General features: G+C 45.1%; 1 protein-coding gene across 2 annotated transcripts in view; it reads left to right on the forward strand.

Moving 5' to 3' along the window:
- Window positions 1–22,584, forward strand: part of HLTF (helicase like transcription factor) — a 109,671-nt gene that overhangs the window by 71,542 nt on the left and 15,545 nt on the right. For both annotated transcript variants that reach the window (XM_068280750.1, XM_068280749.1), the window contains exons 14-18: window positions 6,468–6,611; window positions 10,450–10,582; window positions 14,681–14,816; window positions 17,045–17,224; window positions 19,443–19,567. In XM_068280750.1, coding sequence (XP_068136851.1) covers window positions 6,468–6,611; window positions 10,450–10,582; window positions 14,681–14,816; window positions 17,045–17,224; window positions 19,443–19,567 — 718 coding nt within the window. The remainder of the gene's footprint in view (window positions 1–6,467; window positions 6,612–10,449; window positions 10,583–14,680; window positions 14,817–17,044; window positions 17,225–19,442; window positions 19,568–22,584) is intronic.

The following is a 22,584-nucleotide window of genomic DNA, read 5'->3' on the forward strand; positions in this document are numbered from 1 at the left end:
AGCGGCGGCCGGGAAGTGTACCCTGCAAGGACCGGCTCACCCACAGAGGCGGCGGTCCTTGTAAGGGCATGGGCGGAGCGATCGCGTCATCCGTGACGCGATCCTCCGCCGGCTCCTGACACCGCTCACCCGCCGCAACATCCCGCCGGCTATACGGAAGCGCCGGCGGGATGTTAAAACGACGATCGCCGCATACAAAGTGTATAATACACTTTGTAATGTTTACAAAGTGTATTATACAGTCTGCCTCCTGCCCTGGTGGTCCCAGTGTCCGAGGGACCACCAGGGCAGGCTGCAGCCACCCTAGTCTGCACCAAGCACACTGATTTCCCCCCTGCCCCCTGATCGCCCACAGCACCCCTCAGACCCCCCCCCCCCCTGCCCACCCCCAGACCCATGTTTACACCTAATCACCCATCAATCACTCCCTGTCACTATCTGTCAACGCTATTTTTTTTTATCCCCTGCCCCCGGCTCCCTCCTGATCACCCCCCCACCGCTCAGATTCTCCCCAGACCCCCCCATGTACTGTATGCATCTATCCCCCCTGATCACCTGTCAATCACCCCCTGTCACTGCCACCCATCAATCAGCCCCTAACCTGCCCCTTGCGGGCAATCTGATCACCCACCCACACCAATAGATCGCCCGCAGATCCGACATCAGATCACCACCCAAGCGCAGTGTTTACATCTATTCTCTCCTCTACACACCCACTAATTACCCATCAATCACCCATCAATCACCCCCAATCACCACGTGTCACTGTTACCCATCAGATCAGACCCTAATCTGCCCCTTGCGGGCACCCAATCACCCGCCTACACGCTCAGATTGCCCTCAGACCACCCCTTATCAATTCGCCAGGGCATTATTTACATCTGTCCTTCCCTGTAATAACCCACTGATCACCTGTCAATCACCCATCAATCACCCCCTGTCACTGCCACCCATCAATCACCCCCTGTCACTGCCACTCATCAATCAGCCCCTAACCTGCCCCTTGCGGGCAATCTGATCACCCACCCACACCAATAGATCGCCCGCAGATCCGACATCAGATCACCTCCTAAGTGCAGTGTTTACATCTGTTCTCTCCTCCAAACACCCACTAATTACCCATCAATCACCCCCTGTCACTGCTACCCATCAGATTAGACCCCTATCTGCCCCTAGGGCACTCAATCACCCACCCATGCCCTCAGACCCCAGCCCTGATCACCTCGCCAGTGCATTGCTTGCATCTATTCTTCCCTCTAATCGCACCTTGAGATACCCATCAATCACCTCCTGTCACCCCCTAGCACACCTACCCATCAGATCAGGCCCTAATTTGCCCCGTGTGGGCTCCTGATCACTCGGCCAAACCCTCAGATCCCCCTCAGACCCCCTTCCGATCACCTCCCCAGTGCATTCATTGCATCTATTTTCCCCTCATACCACCCCCTGAGACACCCATCAATCACCTCCTGTCACCCCCTAGCACTCCTATCCATCAGATCAGGCCCAATACAACCTGTCATCTAAAAGGCCACCCTGCTTATGACCGGTTCCACAAAATTCGCCCCCTCATAGACCACCTGTCATCAAAATTTTCAGATGCTTATACCCCTGAACAGTCATTTTGAGACATTTGGTTTCCAGACTACTCACGGTTTTGGGCCCGTAAAATGCCAGGGCGGTATAGGAACCCCACAAGTGACCCCATTTTAGAAAGACACCCCAAGGTATTCTGTTAGATGTATGACGAGTTCATAGAAGATTTTATTTTTTGTCAAAAGTTAGCGGAAATTGATTTTTATTGTTTTTTTTCACAAAGTGTCATTTTTCACTAACTTGTGACAAAAAATAAAATCTTCTATGAACTCACCATACTCCTAACGGAATACCTTGGGGTGTCTTCTTTCTAAAATGGGGTCACTTGTGGGGTTCCTATACTGCCCTGGCATTTTAGGGGCCCTAAACCGTGAGGAGTAGTCTACAAAACAAATGCCTCGAAATGACCTGTGAATAGGACGTTGGACCCCTTAGCGCACCTAGGCTGCAAAAAAGTGTCACATGTGGTATCGCCGTACTCGGGACAAGTAGTACAATGTGTTTTGGGGTGTATTTTTACACATACCCATGCTGGGTGGGAGAAATCTCTCTGTAAATGGACAATTGTGTGTAAAAAAAATCAAGATTGTCATTTACAGAGATATTTCTCCCACCCAGCATGGGTATGTGTAAAAATACACCACAAAACACATTATACTACTTCTCCTGAGTACGGCGGTACCACATGTGTGGCACTTTTTTTACACCCTAAGTGCGCTAAGGGGCCCAAAGTCCAATGAGTACCTTTAGGATTTCACAGGTCATTTTGCGACATTGTTGGTTTCAAGACTACTCCTCACGGTTTAGGGCCCCTAAAATGCCAGGGCAGTATAGGAACCCCACAAATGACCCCATTCTAGAAAGAAGACACCCAAAGGTATTCCTTTAGGAGTATGGTGATTTCATAGAAGATTTTATTTTTTGTCACAAGTTAGCGGAAAATGACACTTTGTGAAAAAAAAACAATTAAAATCAATTTCCGCTAACTTGTGACAAAAAAAAATACCTTGGGGTGTCTTCTTTCTAAAATGGGGTCATTAGTGGGGTTCCTATACTGCCCTGGCGTTTTAGGGGCCCTAAACCGTGAGGAGTAGTCTTGACACAAAAATGACTGTGAAATCCTAAAGGTACTCATTGGACTTTGGGCCCCTTAGCACAGTTAGGGTGCAAAAAAAGTGCCACACATGTGGTATCGCCGTACTCGGGAGAAGTAGTACAATGTGTTTTGGGGTGTATTTTCACACATACCCATGCTGGGTGGGAGAAATCTCTCTGTAAATGGACAATTGTGTGTAAAAAAAAAAATCAAAAGATTGTCATTTACAGAGATATTTCTCCCACCCAGCATGGGTATGTGTAAAAATACACCTCAAAACACATTATACTACTTCTCCTGAGTACGGCAATACCACATGTGTGGCACTTTTTTGCAGCCTAACTGCGCTAAGGGGTCCAAAGTCCAATGAGCACCTTTAGGCTTTACAGGGGTGCTTACAATTAGGCACCCCCGAAAATGCCAGGACAGTAAACACACCCCACAAACGACCCCATTTTGGAAAGTAGACACTTCAAGGTATTCAGAGAGGGGCATGGTGAGTCCGTGGCAGATTTTATTTTATTTTTTGTCGCAAGTTAGAAGAAATGGAAACTTTTTTTTTTTTGTCACAAAGTGTCATTTTCCGCTTACTTGTGACAAAAAATATCTTCTATGAACTCACTATGCCTCTCAGTGAATACTTTGGGATGTCTTCTTTCCAAAATGGGGTCATTTGGGGGTTATTTATACTATCCTGGAATTCTAGCCCCTCATGAAACATGACAGGGGGTCAGAAAAGTCATAGATGCTTGAAAATGGGAAAATTCACTTTTTGCACCATAGTTTGTAAACGCTATAACTTTTACCCAAACCAATAAATATACACTGAATGGGTTTTTTTTTTTTATCAAAAACATGTTTGTCCACATTTTTCGCGCTGCATGCATACAGAAATTTTACTTTATTTGAAAAATGTCAGCACAGAAAGTTAAAAAAATCATTTGTTTGCCAAAATTCATGTCTTTTTTGATGAATATAATAAAAAGTAAAAATCGCAGCAGCCATCAAATAGCACCAAAAGAAAGCTTTATTAGTGACAAGAAAAGGAGCCAAAATTCATTTAGGTGGTAGGTTGTATGAGCGAGCAATAAACCGTGAAAGCTGCAGTGGTCTGAATGGAAAAAAAGTGGCCGGTCCTTAAGGGGGGTAAAGCCCACGGTCCTCAAGTGGTTAAGGTAGCCATACACTGGTCGATTTGCCATTAGATCGACCAGCTGACAGATCCCTATCTGATCGAATCTGATCAGAGAGGGATCGTATGGCTGCCTTTACTGCAAACAGATTGTGAATCGATTTCAGCCTGAAACCGATCACAATCTGTTGAGCTGCTGCTGCCGCCTGCCCCCCCCCCCCCCCCCCCCCCCCCCCGTATACATTACCTGATGCTGGCTCCCAGGCATCTTCTCCGCGCTGCACGGCTCTGTTCTGGCTCCATCCCGGCGCTTCCTGTGTCACTCCGTGACCAGGAAGTTCAAATAGAGCTCCCTCTATTTGAACTTCCTGGTCACTGCAGTGACACAGGAAGCGCCGGGATGGAGCCGGAACAGCCGTGCAGCATGGAGAGGATGCCCGGGAGCCAGCGTCAGGTAATGTATACCTGATCGGATCGGCCGCCGCTAGCGACGCGCTGCCTACCCGCGGGCGATCGAGGGTAATTTCCCGCACGGCACGATCGACGGACCGATCCGATTTCGGGAGGAAATCAGATCGGCGGGTGCGTTTACCGCAAAGAATGTCGAAACGGCCGCGAATCGGGCCAGTGTATGGCCACCTTTAGTCGTGGAGAGGGCTGTTATCTGACTTTTATTATCTCAACTGTTCCTGGACTATTTACTTTTCCTCTGCTAGAGGAGAGGTCATTACTTCAGACTGCTCTGAAAGACTCATTTTGAATGCTGAGTGTTGTGTAATCTGCACATATTATAGAATGATGCAATGTTAGAAAAAACACTATATACCTGAAAATAAAAGTATGAGAATATTTTCTTTGCTGCTAATCTTCTAGTAATTATTCATAGTACACAACCAATTCACTATATCATATATATTTTTTCGCTTCAGTGTCTCTTTAAGACATGAGAATATAGTGAAAAACAAAGTTGGAAAAAGTTCTTCTTGATAAACACTTTTATTTGCATTCTCTTGTCAGACTTGATTTGTGAGGAAAATGTTGTGCAACATCTGCGCTGCTGCTTAGCTGTACATCTGAGTCTCCGAAGGAAAATCTAGCACTTCTTTTCACAAATCTGACTTTTCTTCCATTACGTGTAGTTTGGTCTTATTTTTCTTGGACATGGGTAATAAAAGGCTGGAAACTTTAATAAAGCTTTGCTAAATGGCTTCATTATTACTCATAGGATAGCACTTGTTAAATTCATATACATTACTAGTACTACCAGTACTAAAGTTTCCTGGAGAGTGAATTTCTGGTATCAACTAAGTCCAGTATAGCCTTCTATATGTTTGGGTCCTTGGCCTAAAGCCTCACACACACTTTATATTACTGTAGGTAGGCAGGAATCAGGACTTGATATCTCCATTAGCAGATCAGTGGCCAAGGCTGTGCAGATACAATGCTAGGCTATAGGCTACTGACGCATTCTGTTTCTTTGGAGGGGGTGGAGAGACGACCTGGCACATGATGGATAGGGAGGGGTAAGTAGGGAAAACAATGGTGTTAGGCTTCACTTGGATGAGATGCCCCGATAAGCCTGATCTCTAGCCGACACACCGGGGAGGGTCAGAACTGCTGTACACATGCTTGACTCTCACCTTAGGTAGTCTTGATTTCAATCTAGTGTGTGTATGTAGCTTAAAGTAAACCAGAGATAATAAAATACACAGAACCAATACTTACCCCGGGCTTCCCCCAGCCCCATAAACACGTGAGTCCCTCACCGTCCTCCTGTGGTCTGCTGTCAGCCCCGGTAATTGCTTTAGTCACGTCAGTCTGGGTCTTCTGCACATGTTTATGGGGCTAGAGGAAGCCCTGGGTAAGTATCGATTCTGTGTACCTTATTTAAGTATTATTTATATAGCGCCGACATATTACGCAGCGCTGAGTATATTGTCTTGTCACTAACTGTCCCTCAGAGGGGCTCACAATCTAGTCCCTACCATAGTCATATGTATGTATCGTGTAGTGCAGTGGTCTAGAGCCAATTTTTTTGGAGGGAAATCAATTAACTTATCTGAATGTTTTTGGGATGTGGGAGGAAACCGGAGTGCCCAGAGGAAACCCACACACACAGGGAGAACATACAAACTCTTTGCAGATGTTGACCTGGCTGGGATTCGAACCGGGGACCCAGCGTTTGCACGGCGAGAGCGCTAACCACTACGCCATCGTGCTGCCCTATGATCTACCTTACGATCTCTGGTACACTTTAAGGCCCAGTGCACACCAAAACCGCTAGCAGATCCACAAAACGCTAGCGGTTTTGGGTGCGGATGACAGAGATTAGTCTCAGTGCACACCGGGCGGATTTGCATGCAAGAGGCACGTTTGCAGTTTGCTAAAAACCTCAAACCGCCGGTGTGCACCAGCCCATTGAAATACATTACCTGAGCGGCTTTACAGGCGGATGCGGCCGGCGGATCGCATCAAGATCCGCTCGGTGTGCACTGGGACCTAAGAATGACATTTTAATTATTAGGTTTGTCACTAGACAGCAAGTTTGGGTTTAGAGCGATTTATCATTTATTGATTAAGTATACGGATTGGGAAATGGAAGCTGACTGGTAACATAAAAATGTTGTTTTCCCCCCCCTCTAGGATCAGATTGAGCAGCATGTGAAACCAGAGGCAAAGCTGAATGTGTACGTCTATTATGGTCCTGAACGGAACCGCAATCCTGATGCTCTTTCCAATTATGATATTGTACTGACTACCTACAACGTGGTGACTCATGATTACGGTGTAAGTATCCTCCTGTGCCACACAAGTCTGCTGCATGAAACCTAGTTGGATCTTTAGTTTCTGCTTCTTTATGACCTTACAACTCCGCATTTATTTGTAGGAACAAGGCATGCTCAAATGGTTTATGTACTATAAGGAGAAACTCTGATTTGCAACTAAAGTGCTGTTTTACACAGATATACCAGTTCTTAAAATAGTGGAAATTATTTAAAATGTTATTTTGGGGAAGAATGAAGTGACTGTAGGAAGAAAACTTTTACCTCCCTAGAAAGATTAACATTAAAGAAAACCTGTAATGAAAAAAAAAACCCTCTGGTGGATACTTACCATGGGAGGGGGAAGCCTCTGGATCCTAATGAGGCTTCCCCCGTTCTCCAGTGTCCCGGCAATCCAGAGCTGTGACCCCCCCCCCAAACAGCGGCGAGGTAAATATATACCTACTGCGATCCTGCGCAGGCGCACTGGCGGCTCTTCCTTCGGGCTAAGGTGAAAATAGCAGAGCACGGTCGTATCCACTCAACTCCACAGGCACGAGTCCATAATAATTTTTTATTTGCAAAAGTTTTTATGGGAGAGTGTGGGAGATTAGTTCATTTTAAATTGTTAATTTTAAATTATGTGTAGGTCTTTTTACTGAAATGAATGTATGTAGGTGTCATTTTACTATTTGGCCACAAGATGTCCTCACACATACATAGTACACGAACAGGAAGTAATGCTTGCAAGTGTAAGTTTTGTTACAGTGACCGCAGGCATCTCATTGATGCCGCCAATCATTGACACGGTGACTTAGATCACTGCATGGGAATGGTAGTACTGTGCAGATGCAGAATGCTTCAGGCAACGTGAACGTGGCAGGAGCTTAACCATGCATGCACAGTTGGCCCCGGACTGGAGGACTTTCCGAGGCCAATTGCAGCAAACGGGCAAGACAGTGTGGGAGCGATCAGGACGGAGGAGGCTGGAAGAGGTTTCACAACCCTAAAGGTATCCAAAGATAACGTCTCTCTTTATTAGTCTCTGGTGCTGTCAGGTGGCCTCGGCCCACACCAATGATATATGCATAAAAAGGAAACGCTGTCCAATCGTCAGATTATGGACTGCAAAGGTACTTTGAGCTTAATTCAATCTATACGCTCTTCATTATATAACTATAAACGCCTAAGAACTAAACACATATCATAACATAATTAACTTTGAACACAGGGCTGGGATCTGACCCGGCCTAACTATCACCTCTCGTGTTGTGGAATATGAACTCTCATAAGAGTGGTAACTGTTGAAATATAACAGTGTTGTCAGGGAAGGAACACCGTTTAGGATCAAGCCTAGCTTCAAAAATTGGAGTTTGCGGTTGGAAGATCAGCAGTGGACGTCCATGAAGTTGGGATAGCATAGTTATCTTTATTTAAGCCTAATCTGCCTCTGATTTTAAACTCCATGTCTAGATTAAGTTTCGTGTTGTTTAGGAGTTGGGAAGGAGAGCTCCTCAGGAGATTTCCAATTAGAGAGTATTAGATGCTGAGAACTAAATATAAGATGGCAGATGGGGTGTCTGCCCTCGTTAGGTAGATCATTGATCCCCACTAATAAGGCCAGCTTAGGGGTGAGTTTAAACCGGCGTCCTAGGGTTCATCCAATGAGCAATTCCACATTGGCCCAGAGCCGGGCAACTATAGGGCATTCCCACAGCATATGCATTAAAGTGCCTATACCCGTATTACATTTCCAACACAAGTGGGAGGTGGTGTGCGAGAATGAGGCTATAGGGGTCATATACCATCTGTACAAGATTTTCTTTAAAGTTTCCCAATGTGTATTACACTTTGAAATGGACAACGCCATTTTGTTTGCTGTTAGAAGCTGTACAGTTATGTTACAATTAAGGTCAGTCAACCAAACATTGGCATATCTCTTGAGGAGAAGGTGTAGCTGTATTCAGTGCCTTATACCAGATGGCAGTCCCACTTTTTAGGTGTCCTTTATAGTTAAGCATGGTGGCTACGCTAGCTTGTAAGGTTGGGTTATTTAAATTCATTGATCTACATAGGTGGAAGCTTCTATATGTAAATAGTTGGGACTGTGGTAAAGGAAATTGCTTTGTGAATGTTAGAAAGGATTTAAGTTGGCCATGGTTAAAAAGATTGTGCAGATGAACTATCCCTGCCTTCTTCCACACCGCAAGGTCCAAGTCCTGTGTAAAATGTTCGAGAACTGAGATTGAGGTAATGGGATTGAATCGCCCGAGGGGGGTGGGTGTTTCACAAAGTATTCCCAGGATTTAAGTGAAGCTTGTATAGAGGGATACGGTGACGCTGGCAATTTAGCACCCAGTAGGATGCTTGTCAGTAGGGGCCTAAAGTCAGTTCTCAGAGCATGAGATTCAAAGACCACCCAGGGCTTAACCGCTGTAGGAGCCCAATATGTTGACAATTTAAAGTACATTTGGAGCTCATTGGATAAGGTTAATGGGCAAAAATACCTGTGGAGACATGCCAAGAGCTGGTCTACAATTATAGGAAGTGTTTGATTGCTGTAATAACCAGTAAAGAATTTTCTATTGACTATGGAGAATGGTATGAATAATTTTGGACTGGACTTTTTGCTCAACTGTAAATAAAAGCTGAGCAATGTTTTTTTTTCCCCACAATAATGCCTCTTGTACATTGTCTTATTATCTTTTGAGAGACACCTATGTCATTTCCCGTCAAATTACTTGCTGGTTGAATAAAAGTAACTAACTTTAAAGGATGCCACAACTGAAAAGTTGTGGTAAAATGAGGGCCCGTTTCCACTATCGCGAATTCGCAAGCGTTTGCCGCATGCAAATTCACATAGCCAATACAAGTGGATGGGACTGTTTCCATTTGTCAGGATTTCTGAGCGTTTTCGTCCGCGGTAAAAATTTGCATGGCAGAGCCATCAGAATTTGCATACCGCTATGCGGGTGTATGCGAATTTTCATGCGCTGCCATGGTTAAATTCGCATACGTCATTCATGCAAATTCGCATACACCCGCATGTGAAATTTGCATCCACATGCGAATTTTTTACTGCAGCGATTCGCAACACACAAGTGGTAATGGGCCCTAAAAGTTGCAGTGGCTAGGGAAAGAAAATTAGATACTTACCGCCTCTCTTGTCCCCAGCCGTGAGCCGGCGGTCTTCTCCAATAGATGCCGGTGTCCAGGCGACTCTCCTGACCTCTAGCATGCGCAGTATGTCCTTTCTTTACTGCTTCTGCCGGCGCATAATTTCAGCAGAAACCAGTTCACTCCCCTGGCTCCTCCTTCATAGCGTCATGCGCTCCATGGGAGGAGCCAGGGGAATGAACTTGCTTCTGCTGAAATGATGCGCCGGCAGAAGTGGTGAAGAAACGACATACTGCGCATGCGTGGCGCAGCATGTTTGGGTTAGAGGTCAGGAGAGTCGCCTGGACAACGGCATCTATTGGAGAAGACCAGTGGCTGCCGACTGGAAGCAAGAGAGGCGGTAAGTATCTAATTTTCCTTCCCTAGCCACCGCAACTTTTGTTTTACTCTAAGTAAAAATTTGCCAGGGGTATGAATATTATGGGCAGCACTGTATACATGGAATTCCTAGTCGATATTACACAGCACTTTGCTCTACATCCTGACTGAAAGGCATTATACTGTATAGTACAAAAGGTCAAGAAAAGGATATTAGTCCTATTTGTTTAATTATTTTTTATTTATTGTTTTGGGGGTGGGGGGTGGTTTGCATTTGTATTACAACTTTTCGATTTATTAAACTGAGAGCCTGATTATGAAGCATTGTATTACTACTTAATAGCCTCAGTTATGAATTCCTCTTTCAGAGTGAGAGCCCACTACATAAAGTCAAGTGGCTTCGGGTAGTGTTAGATGAAGGGCACACTATCAGGAACCCAAATGCCCGGCAGACAAAAGCTGCCCACAACCTGGATTCAGAGAGACGATGGATACTGACAGGTATGGCTTGGATGACCTCCTAGCTTCTTGGGTAGCGCTGTATTTTTGTTTTTCTGCTGTGATTTATTTATTTGGTGGTGGTGAAGGGGGGGGGGGGGGGGGGCGGGTGGTTGGCTGTCACGAGTCTTCATCTTTGGTGATTGACAAGTAATGCCAAGTCTGGTTATAGTTTAGGCATGCGATCGAATATATTCTGAAATATAGGTCCTTTGCATACTAGGAGGAGAGGTCTACTTTAATTTTCATGAACTCATCAGAGTATATTGTAAGGCCTGCATAGAGCTTTTGGATGGAAGTATTCAATTTACTTTGAGTTACTTGAATGTATCGCTGGAACCTGATATGTTTAAGTTTTGTGAGCCGCAAATCGCTCAAGTCTGGTGCCTGAGTGACAACTATCACTAGCAGGTTACTATCAGTAACCTTGTTATTGCCAGGCTACAGGGGCTAGTGGTGGGCATTGGGACCCTGAACCAAAAATGGGAGCTAATAATCCGTTATCAGTTAGGGTTACATTTGATGTTTAGGATTAGAAAATCTGGTATGGGAGGTTAAGTTTAGTTTTTACCTTTTTAAAAAGGTTAGGAAAGTGATAATGTTGGATGGGGAGCAGGTAAGTTAGGATTAGCCATTGGGGAAAGTTGGGGTTTGGTGCTGCAAAGGAGCTAGTGTTAGGGAAATATTAAGGACACCTGAAGTGGGAGGTATATGGAGGCTGCCATATATCTCCTTTTACGCAATACCAGTTACCTGGCTATCCTGCTGATCCTCTGCCTCCAATAGTTTTAGCCATAGACCCTAAACAAAACATTCAGCAGATCTGGTGACATTGTCCGATCTGATAAGATTAGCTGCATGCTTGTTCCTGGTGTAATTCAGACACTACTGAAGTCATAGACCAGCAGGCCCGCCAGGCAACTGATATTGTTTAAAAGGAAATAAACATGGCAGCCTCCATAACACTCTGCCTACAGTTGACCGGCAAGAGGGAAGGGTTGGGACCGGAGTGGGAGGTTAGTGTTAGGTGTTAAGGGGGGGGGGGGGGGTAGGATAGCAGGGCTGTGGAGTTGGAGTCAGAGCAATGTTTTGGTACCTGGAGACAGAGGTTTCATAAACTGAGTAGTTGGAGATGATTTTTGCCCTGACTCCACGATCCTAAAGGTTAGTGTTAGAACAGAGTACTGAAAGGGAATAAGACTAGAGATTTCTGAAAAGATATCTTGCGTCAAACAGACAACGATGGGGGGGTTTCTATATCAGCGCTTGTCATATGCGCCAGAGGTTTTGATGCATGTTTGTTCCTGTTGTTCAGACACTACTGCAGCCAAATAGATCAGCAGGGCTGCCAGGCAACTGGTATTGTCTAAAACGAAATCAATATAGCGACCTCCATATACCTCTTGTTACAGTTGTGCTTTAAGTTTAGCTGTTAAGGTAGGTAAGTTTGTGTTGGGATGTTGGTGAGTGTCAGGCAATCGATTGGGGGGGGGGGGGGGGAGAGGGAGATATGTAACTGAAGAAAGCAAATTAATAACAAGACTTTACTGTTTAAATTATGAGTACACTACTGATTTGGAGGTACTGCCAAATCTATACATATTCTAGTTGCTTATTTGCTGGACATTGGTGAGTCTGAGTTTATGCCAGCAGTGTCGGCTGCTTTTAGTCTATAGGAAGAGCAGAATTGCATCTTGCTTTTCATAAAATCATGTTCAGTATCAGTGAGAAAGTCTTAGCCTTTCAGTAGAAGTAGATAAAACTTGTAAAGCATGATACATTATTGCAGCCCATGTGGCTGGGGTGAAATGAAGTAGATGCTCATTGTTAGAAATGGTTTTCATTATATTCTACAATTCTGATCTTGAAGCTCCTGTATCAGTGATTTCTCTCCTCCTGCCTGACCACAGTATTCTTTCTTCAGCTCCACTTGGCGTAAGTTTCACAAAAGCATCAATAAGACCCAGTTCAGAGTTCTATCCCTTATCTAAACATTTCTCCTTAAAGAGAACCTGTACTGAGTAAAAATATTTAAAATAAACACACGAGATAACTTCAAATGAACATTGCATAGTTACCTTGCCATCAGTTCCTCTCAGAATCTCGCCATTTTCTTCTGACAATAATCCCTTCCAGTTCTGACAATATTTTGTCAGATCTGAAATATATCAGTTGCTGTCAGTTATAGCTGAGAGGAAAACTGATGTACCAGGTAATGTCCATGTTTCCCTATGGCTTAAAGAAAACCTGAACTGAACATAAAAAGTCAAAATAAACATACACAAGTCATACTTACCTCCTGTGTAATCTACTCCTCAATCTCTTTTTCCTTTCCTGCGTCCTGTTTGTCCACTGTGATCAAGGGAATTCTCTGTCCTCCATTTTGAAAATGGCCATTACTCCATAACAGCTTTCTGGTCAGCACACAGTTAAACTGTAACATCGCCCACTTGAGCCATAGGGAATCATGGACATTACCTGGTACATCAGTTTTCCTCTCAGCTATAACTGACAGCAACTGATATTTTACTGACAGCAACTGATATATTTCAGTTCTGACAAAATATTGTCAGAACTGGAAGGGATTATTGTCAGAAGAAAATGGTGAGCTTCTGAGAGGAACTGATGGCAAGGTAACTATGTAATATTCATTTGAAGTAACCTCATGTGTTTATTTTAAATGTGCTCAGTACAGGTTCTCTTTAAAGAGACTCTGAAGCGAGAATAAATCTCACTTCAGAGCTCATAGTTAGCAGGGGCATGTGTGCCCCTGCTAAAACGCCGCTATCGCGCGGCTAAACGGGGGTCCCCTCACCCCCAAACCCACCCCCGCAAGCATTGGTCGCAAACTTGGTCGTGAGTTTTCTTTTCCTGGAGGCAGGGCTAACAACTGCTAACAGCTGCAGCCCTGCCTCCAGTTGCGTCTTATCAGCGGGGGAGAGGCGGAGATAATTTTCAGTTCAGCTTTTCTTTAAAGAGACTCGAAGACAAAGAATACTAAAGCTCTGATACTTACCAGGGTTTTCTCCTGCCCCATAAACACGTAGAAGTCCCACGCCATCCTCCTCGGGTCTACTGCTCAGCCGTGGCGAGCTCCGTTACTAGGCTCAGTCGATGCCAGTCAGGGTCTCATGCGCATGCGCAGACCACCCACGCATGCGCAGTAGACCCGGACAGACATTACTGAGCCTATTACCGGGGCATCACTGCGGTTAAACGGCAGGCCGCGGGAGTACAGCGTGGGACTTAGATGTGTTTATTGGGCAGGAGGAAGCCCCGGATAAGTATTAGAGTTTTAGTATTTGTCTCTGAGCCTCTTTAAGCTACATACATGTGTCTAGATAAAACCATGACCAAGCTGGCTGATACAGACCGCTTCGGCCGAGAGTCGTACACATGGACACATACACTCGCTCACACACACTCTCTCTCTTCACATAGAGGCCGTCATCCCTGATGTGTTAGGCTGGAGCGACATGCCACTCACCTCACCTGCCAGAAGCCACTCCTTTGTGTGTCATCCCTCCTTTCCCCTCCATAGCAGCAGACGTGTCGCTAGCGGAGTTGGAGGCGGCAGCGACGTCACTCACCCCACCCGCCAGAAGCCACTCAGTTATGCATCGTCCCTCCTTTCCCCTCTATAGTAACAGACATGTCGATAGCCTGCTGGCATCCTTGACGCCCGAGGCTGTAGCAACACCACGCTTTCCCTGCCCACCAGAAGCCACTCAATCGTGCATCATTCCTTCTGTCCCCTCCATAGCAGCAGATGCCTCCCTAGCATGCAGGCGTCTGTGCAGGCTCTGCCATAAATTGATGGCCAAGGAATGGGCCCTGATCTCTGCTGAGCGACAGTCCTTGTACATGATTATGGGGCTTTACTCCTCCTCATACAAATCTGATAAATCTTCTGTATCAGTTTACATATCCTATAGTAAGTGCTCTGTGGTAAACGGCAGACAAATAACAGGCAAAAGAGACATTTTCTGCAGTTGTATTAGGCTTTATTCTAAGAAAAAGAAAATAATTTTGATATTGATGTGCTTACTATAATGTCTTGGTTCCTCATTTGTAACTGAAATCTCTTGGCCAATTACACAGGAACTCCGATTCAGAATTCCCTCCAAGACTTGTGGTCTATTTTCTCTTTCCTGAAACTGAATCCATTCACTGACAGGGAGTGGTGGAATCGTACAATCCAGAGGCCAGTCACCACAGGAGATCCTGCAGGACTGCGGTATGATGGCAATGCATGCGGCGCTCATTACATTGGACTTCTAATCACCTTGCTGTAATGAACGTCTCTGTGCTTCATTACAAAGAACTTTAATGTCTAGCATGGAAATAATATACCGGGCTACTATGCTGTATAAAGGCCTTTAATTGAAATTTCCTGGTATTAAGAGGTTCTGCAAATCAATGTCCTCACTTCACTGTTTTAAAGAATGCACACAGGTAAAAAAAAATGCGCACACAAAAAGAATGCACACAAGTGAAAAAAAAATGCACACGTTAAAAAAAAAATTCTCTCCTTCACCCAAAAAAAAATGCACACGTGTGTTTGCCTAATTTTGCCTACTTGTAGATGCCTTTGCCTTTCCTCCAGACCTGCTGCTGTCAAGTTACACATCGCTGAAATCCAAGGCATTTCTGGAGGTGCTGTGAAAGCCTTGATCAAGCAGGCTGCCAGGATGGCTGGGAAATTTCTACACATCTTAAAGTGCACCCGACCCGAAGCCCGGGTACAAAATCCGATAAGCAGAGGGAAGCCTCAGGATCCTATTGAGGCTCTGCGGTTGCTCTGATGTCCTCCGTCACCTTCCGCACGAAGATTAGCGACAAGGTATTGTCACTAATCCATATCAGGATGCAGTAGCCACGCAGCTCTTCTTCCTGATTCATGGACTGGCTGGCAGCAGCTCTTCTTCCTGATTCATGGACGGGCAGTAGCCACGCAGCTCCTCTTCCTGATTCATGGACGCGCAATAGCAGCACATGCGCAATAAGCGGAGCCACAGGCTGGCTGTGTGCTACTGCGCATGCTAGGGTTGCTTTGTGCATCTACTAATGTGAAGAGGGACTGCGCTCAGCAACAGGACTGCGGCCCACCAAGGGAAGCCTCAATAGGATCCTGGTAATGGCCTATTTTGAAACCAAGCTTTGGCTCAGGTTTACTTTAAATGACTAGACTCCTTGGTACAATAGACATTAAAGCGGACCTGAACTCATGGACGGGCAGCAGCCACGCAGCTCCTTTTCCTGATTCATGGACGGGCAGTAGCCACGCAGCTCCCCTTCCTGATTCATGGACGGGCAGTAGCCACGCAGCTCCCCTTCCTGATTCATGGACGGGCAGTAGCCACGCAGCTCCTCTTCCTGATTCATGGACGGGCAGTAGCCACGCAGCTCCTCTTCCTGATTCATGGACGGGCAGTAGCCACGCAGCTCCTCTTCCTGATTCATGGACGGGCAGTAGCCACGCAGCTCCTCTTCCTGATTCATGGACGGGCAGTAGCCACGCAGCTCCTCTTCCTGATTCATGGACGGGCAGTAGCCACGCAGCTCCTCTTCCTGATTTATGGACGGGCAGTAGCCACGCAGCTCCTCTTCCTGATTTATGAACGCGCAATAACAGCACATGCGCAGTAAGCGGAGCCACAGGCTGGCTGTGTGCTACTGCGCATGCTAGGGTTGGCTTGTGCATCTACTGCGTGTCCATGAATCAGGAAGAGGAGCTGCACAGCCCTAATGTGGAGAGGGACTGCGCTCCGCAACAGGACTGCGGACCACCAAGGGAAGCCTCAATAGGATCCTGGTAATGGCCTATTTTGAAACCAAGCTTTGGCTCAGGTTTACTTTAAATAACTAGACTCCTTGTTACAATAGACATTAAAGCGGACCTGAACTCAGAACAACTTCTCTGCGCTAAAAGATACGCAACAGCCTAATAACCTTTAAAGAAAAATGTCTTCGTTACAGTTGATACAAATCCTACAATAAATCTGAGTTGTTTCTACTTCCTGCTTTCATGGAAACGGACACAGGAATAGCATGCTGTATTTACAAATTAGCTCATCTGCTGTGGCAGTCAGCTGACACAGGAGAGCTCAAATTACAGCTTGACAGTTAGACGAGCTAAACTCTCTAAATTCTAAATACATACAGTGGGTATGTATCTGTTTCTTCTGTCCTTTGCAACAGTTCAAGTCCACTTTAAAGACATTGGACTTGATGGACAAATGTTTGTTTGTTTTTTTCAACCAAACTATGTTCTATGTTACAATTGCTTATCTGATCAGTTTACCTTCAGTTGGGGTTTGCTTTCACAAGTCGTTTCGGCTTCATGAATCCAAGTCAGCGTTTTGTGGACTACACAAGACTACAGGATATGCTGTCCCTTTGTACCTTGGTCTTTTCTAATATCAAAGTAACCTCACTAAACGACAAATGGGTTTTGTCTTCTAGTCGATTACAAGCACTTGTCAATAATACAACCCTGAGGAGGACTAAAACAACCAAAGTAAAAGGCAAGCCAGTGCTGCAGCTGCCAGAGCGTAAAGTGTTTATCCAACACCTCCAACTGTCAGAAAAGGAAAGAAAAATATATGAATCTGTGAAGAATGAAAGCAAAACTATTATTGGCCGGTAAGAGCGCGTATTATTAATGTCTTGTTCCCTTTTATTTTTCTGTGATGTGAAAAGAGCTTCTGTGTTGTACACACGCCTTCTAATGTGCCCACACCAAACTCTGAGTACAAAAACACTTACCTAAAGGAAGCCTCTGGATCCTGATTATGCTTCGTACGCCATCCTCCAGTCCCCTGTTGTCCCCAGAAGAATTCCAACAAGGGCTTGTTGGAAAGCAAGCCTATTGCGCCTGCGCAGTAAGCAAGAGCCGGCAAGTACACTGTGCAGACTCGTGTCAGAAGAGAAGTACAGCCCCAATGCTCTGCCCAGTCCAGGGCAGCGGCGGAGGACAGCGTGGGAAGCCTCAGGAGGATCCAGGCTTCCTTCCCCTTAGGTAAGTATTTGCATTTTCAGCCAAGGTTCCCCCCCAGTTTTACTTTAAAGTAACGATGTAAAGGGGAAAAAAGTCCCTGGGGGGTACTAACCTCATGAGCAGAGGGGATCCAGCTCTGGGAAACACCGAAGATCTCCTTGTCAGCACTTGTTGACACGCCCACGTGCAGTAGCACCTCTCCGCTCAGGCACAGGTGGAAATAGTGGAGCACGATTGGGTCCGATCTACTGTGCAGGTACAGGTCACCTGTCAAGTAGAACTGACCCGATCGGACTTGGCTATTTCCACCAGAGCCCAAGCAGACAGCTGCTACGTAGCTTACACAGGAGTGCAGATGTAAATATTGTGGTCGGCTTCTGCTCCAGGCTGCCAGAGGGAGATGGGGAAGCTTAGTTAGGAACCAGAGGCTTCCCCCTCCCAAGGCACGTACCCTCTAGCGGCACTTTTTTTCTTACAGGTTTACTTTAAGTGGAAACTAATTTTTGTTAGGCTTTTCTTGTAAACGACTGTTCGGCAACAGTGATTAATGATCACACCTTGTCTTTATCAGTTGGGCGCTCACAAAGCTTTAGCAGATATATTTGGTCTGTAGACTTTCAAAGTAGTTAAAGCGGAACTGTAGATAAAAAAATACAGTGTTTCACTTACCTGGGGCTTCCCCAAGCCCCCAGCTGCTGTCCTGTCCCACGCCGCTCTTCGAGTCTCCGTTCCCCCTCCCGCCGCTCGGTCCCGTCCCTCGACTTGTAAGTCGATACCAGCGCAGCTCTGGCCAAGCGTATCCTTTCTTCGCGTTCCCCTCTGCAATAGCGGGGCACGCGAAGAAAGGATACGCGTGGCCAGAGCCGCGCAGGCGCAGTGGCCCAGCGGCGAAACCGAATCTACAGTTCCGCTTTAAGGCATGTACTTGGCATCAATCAGTGATACAAGGTGTTCATTCAGCAGTCCTCTTGGTTACAGCAAATCATGAAATGGGAATATGATTGCATATCTTAGCGTAGCAGCAAAGTAATGGAAGCTTGCGTTGCTATCATAAGTAAGCACAAATAAGCTGAGCTAAGCTACAAAATTGAGGTAGGAACAGAAGTAAGCATCAGTAAGGTAAACTAGGCAACCGTGAGCTAAACTAAGCTACCTATAAAACTATAGATACATCTTATATATAGAAAACTCTCAAGCTCAACAAGTCTTAGTCACACTGTAGGTGGGTTGTGGGTGAATGATGGGTGTCAATCACATAATGAGCTTGTATGATTGACCATCCACTACGTATGACAGGAACCCAAATCTGCATTTGGAGTCCTGGTGACCTGTCCAATGCTATTTCATGGAAATTGTTATTGGTTTGACTGTGTTCTGGCGCCTCCCAGACTGAATAACTTATAGATTAGAGCTAGCCATTACAACTAGTTGACCTTCCTTCTATGAAGCAAGATATTCACTAGAATAATTTATGACCGCTATAATATATGCCTTAAGGGAGAACTCTGCATATAGTTTTCTGCTGACACATTGGTTCTTAAATTAATGAGAGTTTTACATTGCAAGATCCTGACCAATTTTCACAGAAACCTTTTCTATTTTCTGAGCCTTTATAGCAGAGTAATCCTCACTGTGGAAGATGCATACAGATTGTAGTTATAGATACACTTATAAACTATTCATGCTGTGGCTTTTAGTACTGCAATTTGTAAACTTGCAGAATATCTCAGTGAGTCAGTAGACCTATTTTATTAAGCATGCAGAGTAATAGAAGTCTAATATTCTATTTTAGGATTGCCATTCTGTCTCATTGCATTATTTGGCTTGTGTATACAGTGCATAATAACTTGAATTGCCTTTCAGGTATGTTGAGGAAGGGCTGGTCCTGACCCGCTATGCAGATGTGCTTGTAATGCTGGGCAGACTAAGGCAGCTCTGTTGTCATCCCCATCTTGTCTCGCATGTTGTGTCCTCCCTCACCTCAACAGGTATGATGCACACTGTGTATTTATTAGAGTATTCATGTACCCACAAAGGACTCTATTCACAAAACTACTCCTAAATGACTTATTTACCACCTGATTGATAAAAATAACCTTTCAGCACATTTACAAGCAAACTAATCACTCAAAATAAGTTGTTCCTGATTAACTTAATTTCAATATTACTTTTTTTACCTAAATTATGTTCTTGTTCTTTGGGAGCTTAAAAAAGTAACATAGATAAGGAGAAACCAGATGAAAAAGCTGTGTGAATCATGCCCTATGTGTATGTTTTGGATAGTGGGCAGCACGGTGGCGTAGTGGTTAGCGCTCTTGCCTTGCAACGATGGGTCCCCGGTTCAAATACCAGCCAGGTCAACATCTGCAAGGAGTTTGTATGTTCTCCCTGTGTCTGCGTGGGTTTCCTCTGGGTATTCCGGTTTCCTCCCACATCCCAAAAACATACATATGTTAATTGGCTTCCCCCGAAATTGGCCCTGGACTATGATACATGCACTACATGATACATGCATAAACAAACATAGGACTATGGTAGGGATTAGATTGTGAGCCCCTGAGAGGGACAGTTAAGTGACAAGACAATATACTCTGTACAGCGCTGCGGAAGATGTTGGCGCTATATAAATACTAAATAATATTTCGTTATGCTTGTAGCAGGTATAACATTTAATTCCTTTGTTGTATTTAGGAACCTGCACTCAGGGCCGGGCCGAGGCATAGACTGGAGAGGCTCCAGCCTCAGGGCGCAGTGTAGGAGGGGGCGCACAATTCATTCAGCTGTCATTCCTAATTGTGTTTTAAGCAGAAATACATAAGAAAAGAGGATACATAGCAGTGACTGCAAGCCAGATAACTAGATATTAAGGTGTTGGGGAGGTTGTGGGCCCTGTGGCACCTCTTAGTCTAATAGCAATCAGTGTGTGACGGCTGGGGTGGCATGGACGGAGGGGCGCACTTTGGTGTCTCAGCCTTGGGTGCTGGAGGACCTTGTCCCGCCTCTGCCTGCACTTTATACAATAACCTAATGCTGTGGACACTAGATGGAGCAGTTACACATGTGAAGACTTGACATATAACTGCTTCCACAAGTTACCAGATTGTTTTGTCTATTGCTCTTACTATTCAGAAAGTGTTTGTATACATAGGTGAGGTATAATCGGGGCCTTGTTCAGTAAGGAAATCTACTTGCTTTATTTTTTTTCTCCCTCTTTTACCACTCAAGTCCCACCAACCGTACAAGTTTAGCAGGCAAAATCATATACAGTACACAACTGCAGTAATTGGTGTCTCAACAAGCTGTGCCTGTTGTATGAATATCCACACAGGCAGTTAGTAGAATTTGAGGACAGGTTTGCCTTTAGATGCAGTCCTGTTAAAGGAAACCTGATGTCGGTATAGGAAGTATTCCTTTATAACTTGGCCATGCCCCCCCAATCCCGTGTCATAATTGAGGGAATGTGAGTGGCAGCAAAACCTCAGCCATGCCTCCCTTCCCAGATAAATGTGGCAGTCAAGGGAACATTTTGCTAATCTTAAAATCAATGTATTTTACATGTTTTCAGCACTTCTATTATTTTATTAGAATAGTGCTTGGAGCGGGCAGGAGGAATATCTTTAATAAAAAATATTGTCTGGACAAGGACTTTAACCACTTGAGGACTGCAGTGTTAAACTCCCCTAGTAACCAGGGGGTTTAACTAATTGGTTTTACTAATTGGGCTTTTTACTAATTGTGCCACTGCAGCTTTAAGGCCTAGCTGCAGGGCCGCACCACTTAGCACATAAGCGATTTAAAAGATCCCCAGACTAGCGACAATCTGCTTGTAGCTAGCCAGCTTTACTTATGAAGTCCTTCCTGGATCGCGGCTTGGCTTCCCATTGGTGGAAGCTAACAGAGATGGGGAGAGCCTGGAATCCAGGTGGAGATGCTACGAGGCTGACTGACAGCCTCACATAAGTAAAGCTGGCTAGCGACAAGCAGGTTGTCGCTAGTCTGGCAATCTTTTAATGGGGTGTGGCGCGGGGGGGGGGGGGGGGGGGGTGGTTGGCAGTACAATGACCCAGAGGCATGTCATTGTACACACGACATGCCTCTGGGTCCTATTAGGATTATCATATGCCACCTCAGGTTCTCTTTAAAGTGTAACTGTCGGGCATAAGATCAAAAATCAACTGTTTATTTTTATCTGGTAAACAAGTAATGAGGATGCTAACCAGGCAATCAAAAAAAAATCACTATTTTCTTGTTGATAAATGATTATTTCCCAGTTTACCTGTCTATTTGGTACACACAAAATTAAATACACAAAAAGGAAGTTGCAGGGCATGCTGGGTTGTCCTGCTTCTATACTTCCCCCTCACACTTAACTAATGGCGCCTGATTGGCTGAAGCCGCTTCCCTCCTGGTTTCCCCTCCCACACCTGTTATTCTTTGGCCAATATTTCTCATGCTGAGACAATGCACGTACTATAGTGGAGGACAGGCAATGCACACACAATCAGGCAGAGGAGTCTAAGGGAGGAAATGACATCAGGATTGGCTTCAAAATAGCCACACTTAAAATGGGAAATGCTAAAAAGGATTTGCTCTTTTTTTTTTTTTTTACTGTAGATAAATCACTGAAATCAAAACGTGGACAATGCAATACATATCTTATGTAAATGGAGCAAATAATTATTTACTTATATATGTGTTTTTTTGGGGGGGTTTTTTTCCCCCCCCCCGAGATAGCATGGCTGACCGCTCCTTTTTAAGAAATACTAGTGGCTCTGCCTCTAATACTATTAGCCATAGACCCTGAACAAGCATGCAGCAGATCAGGTGTTTCTGACATTATTGTCCGATCTGACAAGATTAGCTGCATGCTTGTTTCTGATGTAATTCAGACACTACTGCAGCCAAATAGACCAGCAGGGCTGCCAGGCAATCAGTATAGTTTAAAAGGTGTTTGCCATAGGTGCCATATTACGCAGATACACCACTGCTAGCAGTACATTTCTGT

The sequence above is a fragment of the Hyperolius riggenbachi genome, chromosome 4 (genome assembly GCF_040937935.1).
Source record: "Hyperolius riggenbachi isolate aHypRig1 chromosome 4, aHypRig1.pri, whole genome shotgun sequence".
NCBI classification, from domain to species: domain Eukaryota; kingdom Metazoa; phylum Chordata; class Amphibia; order Anura; family Hyperoliidae; genus Hyperolius; species Hyperolius riggenbachi.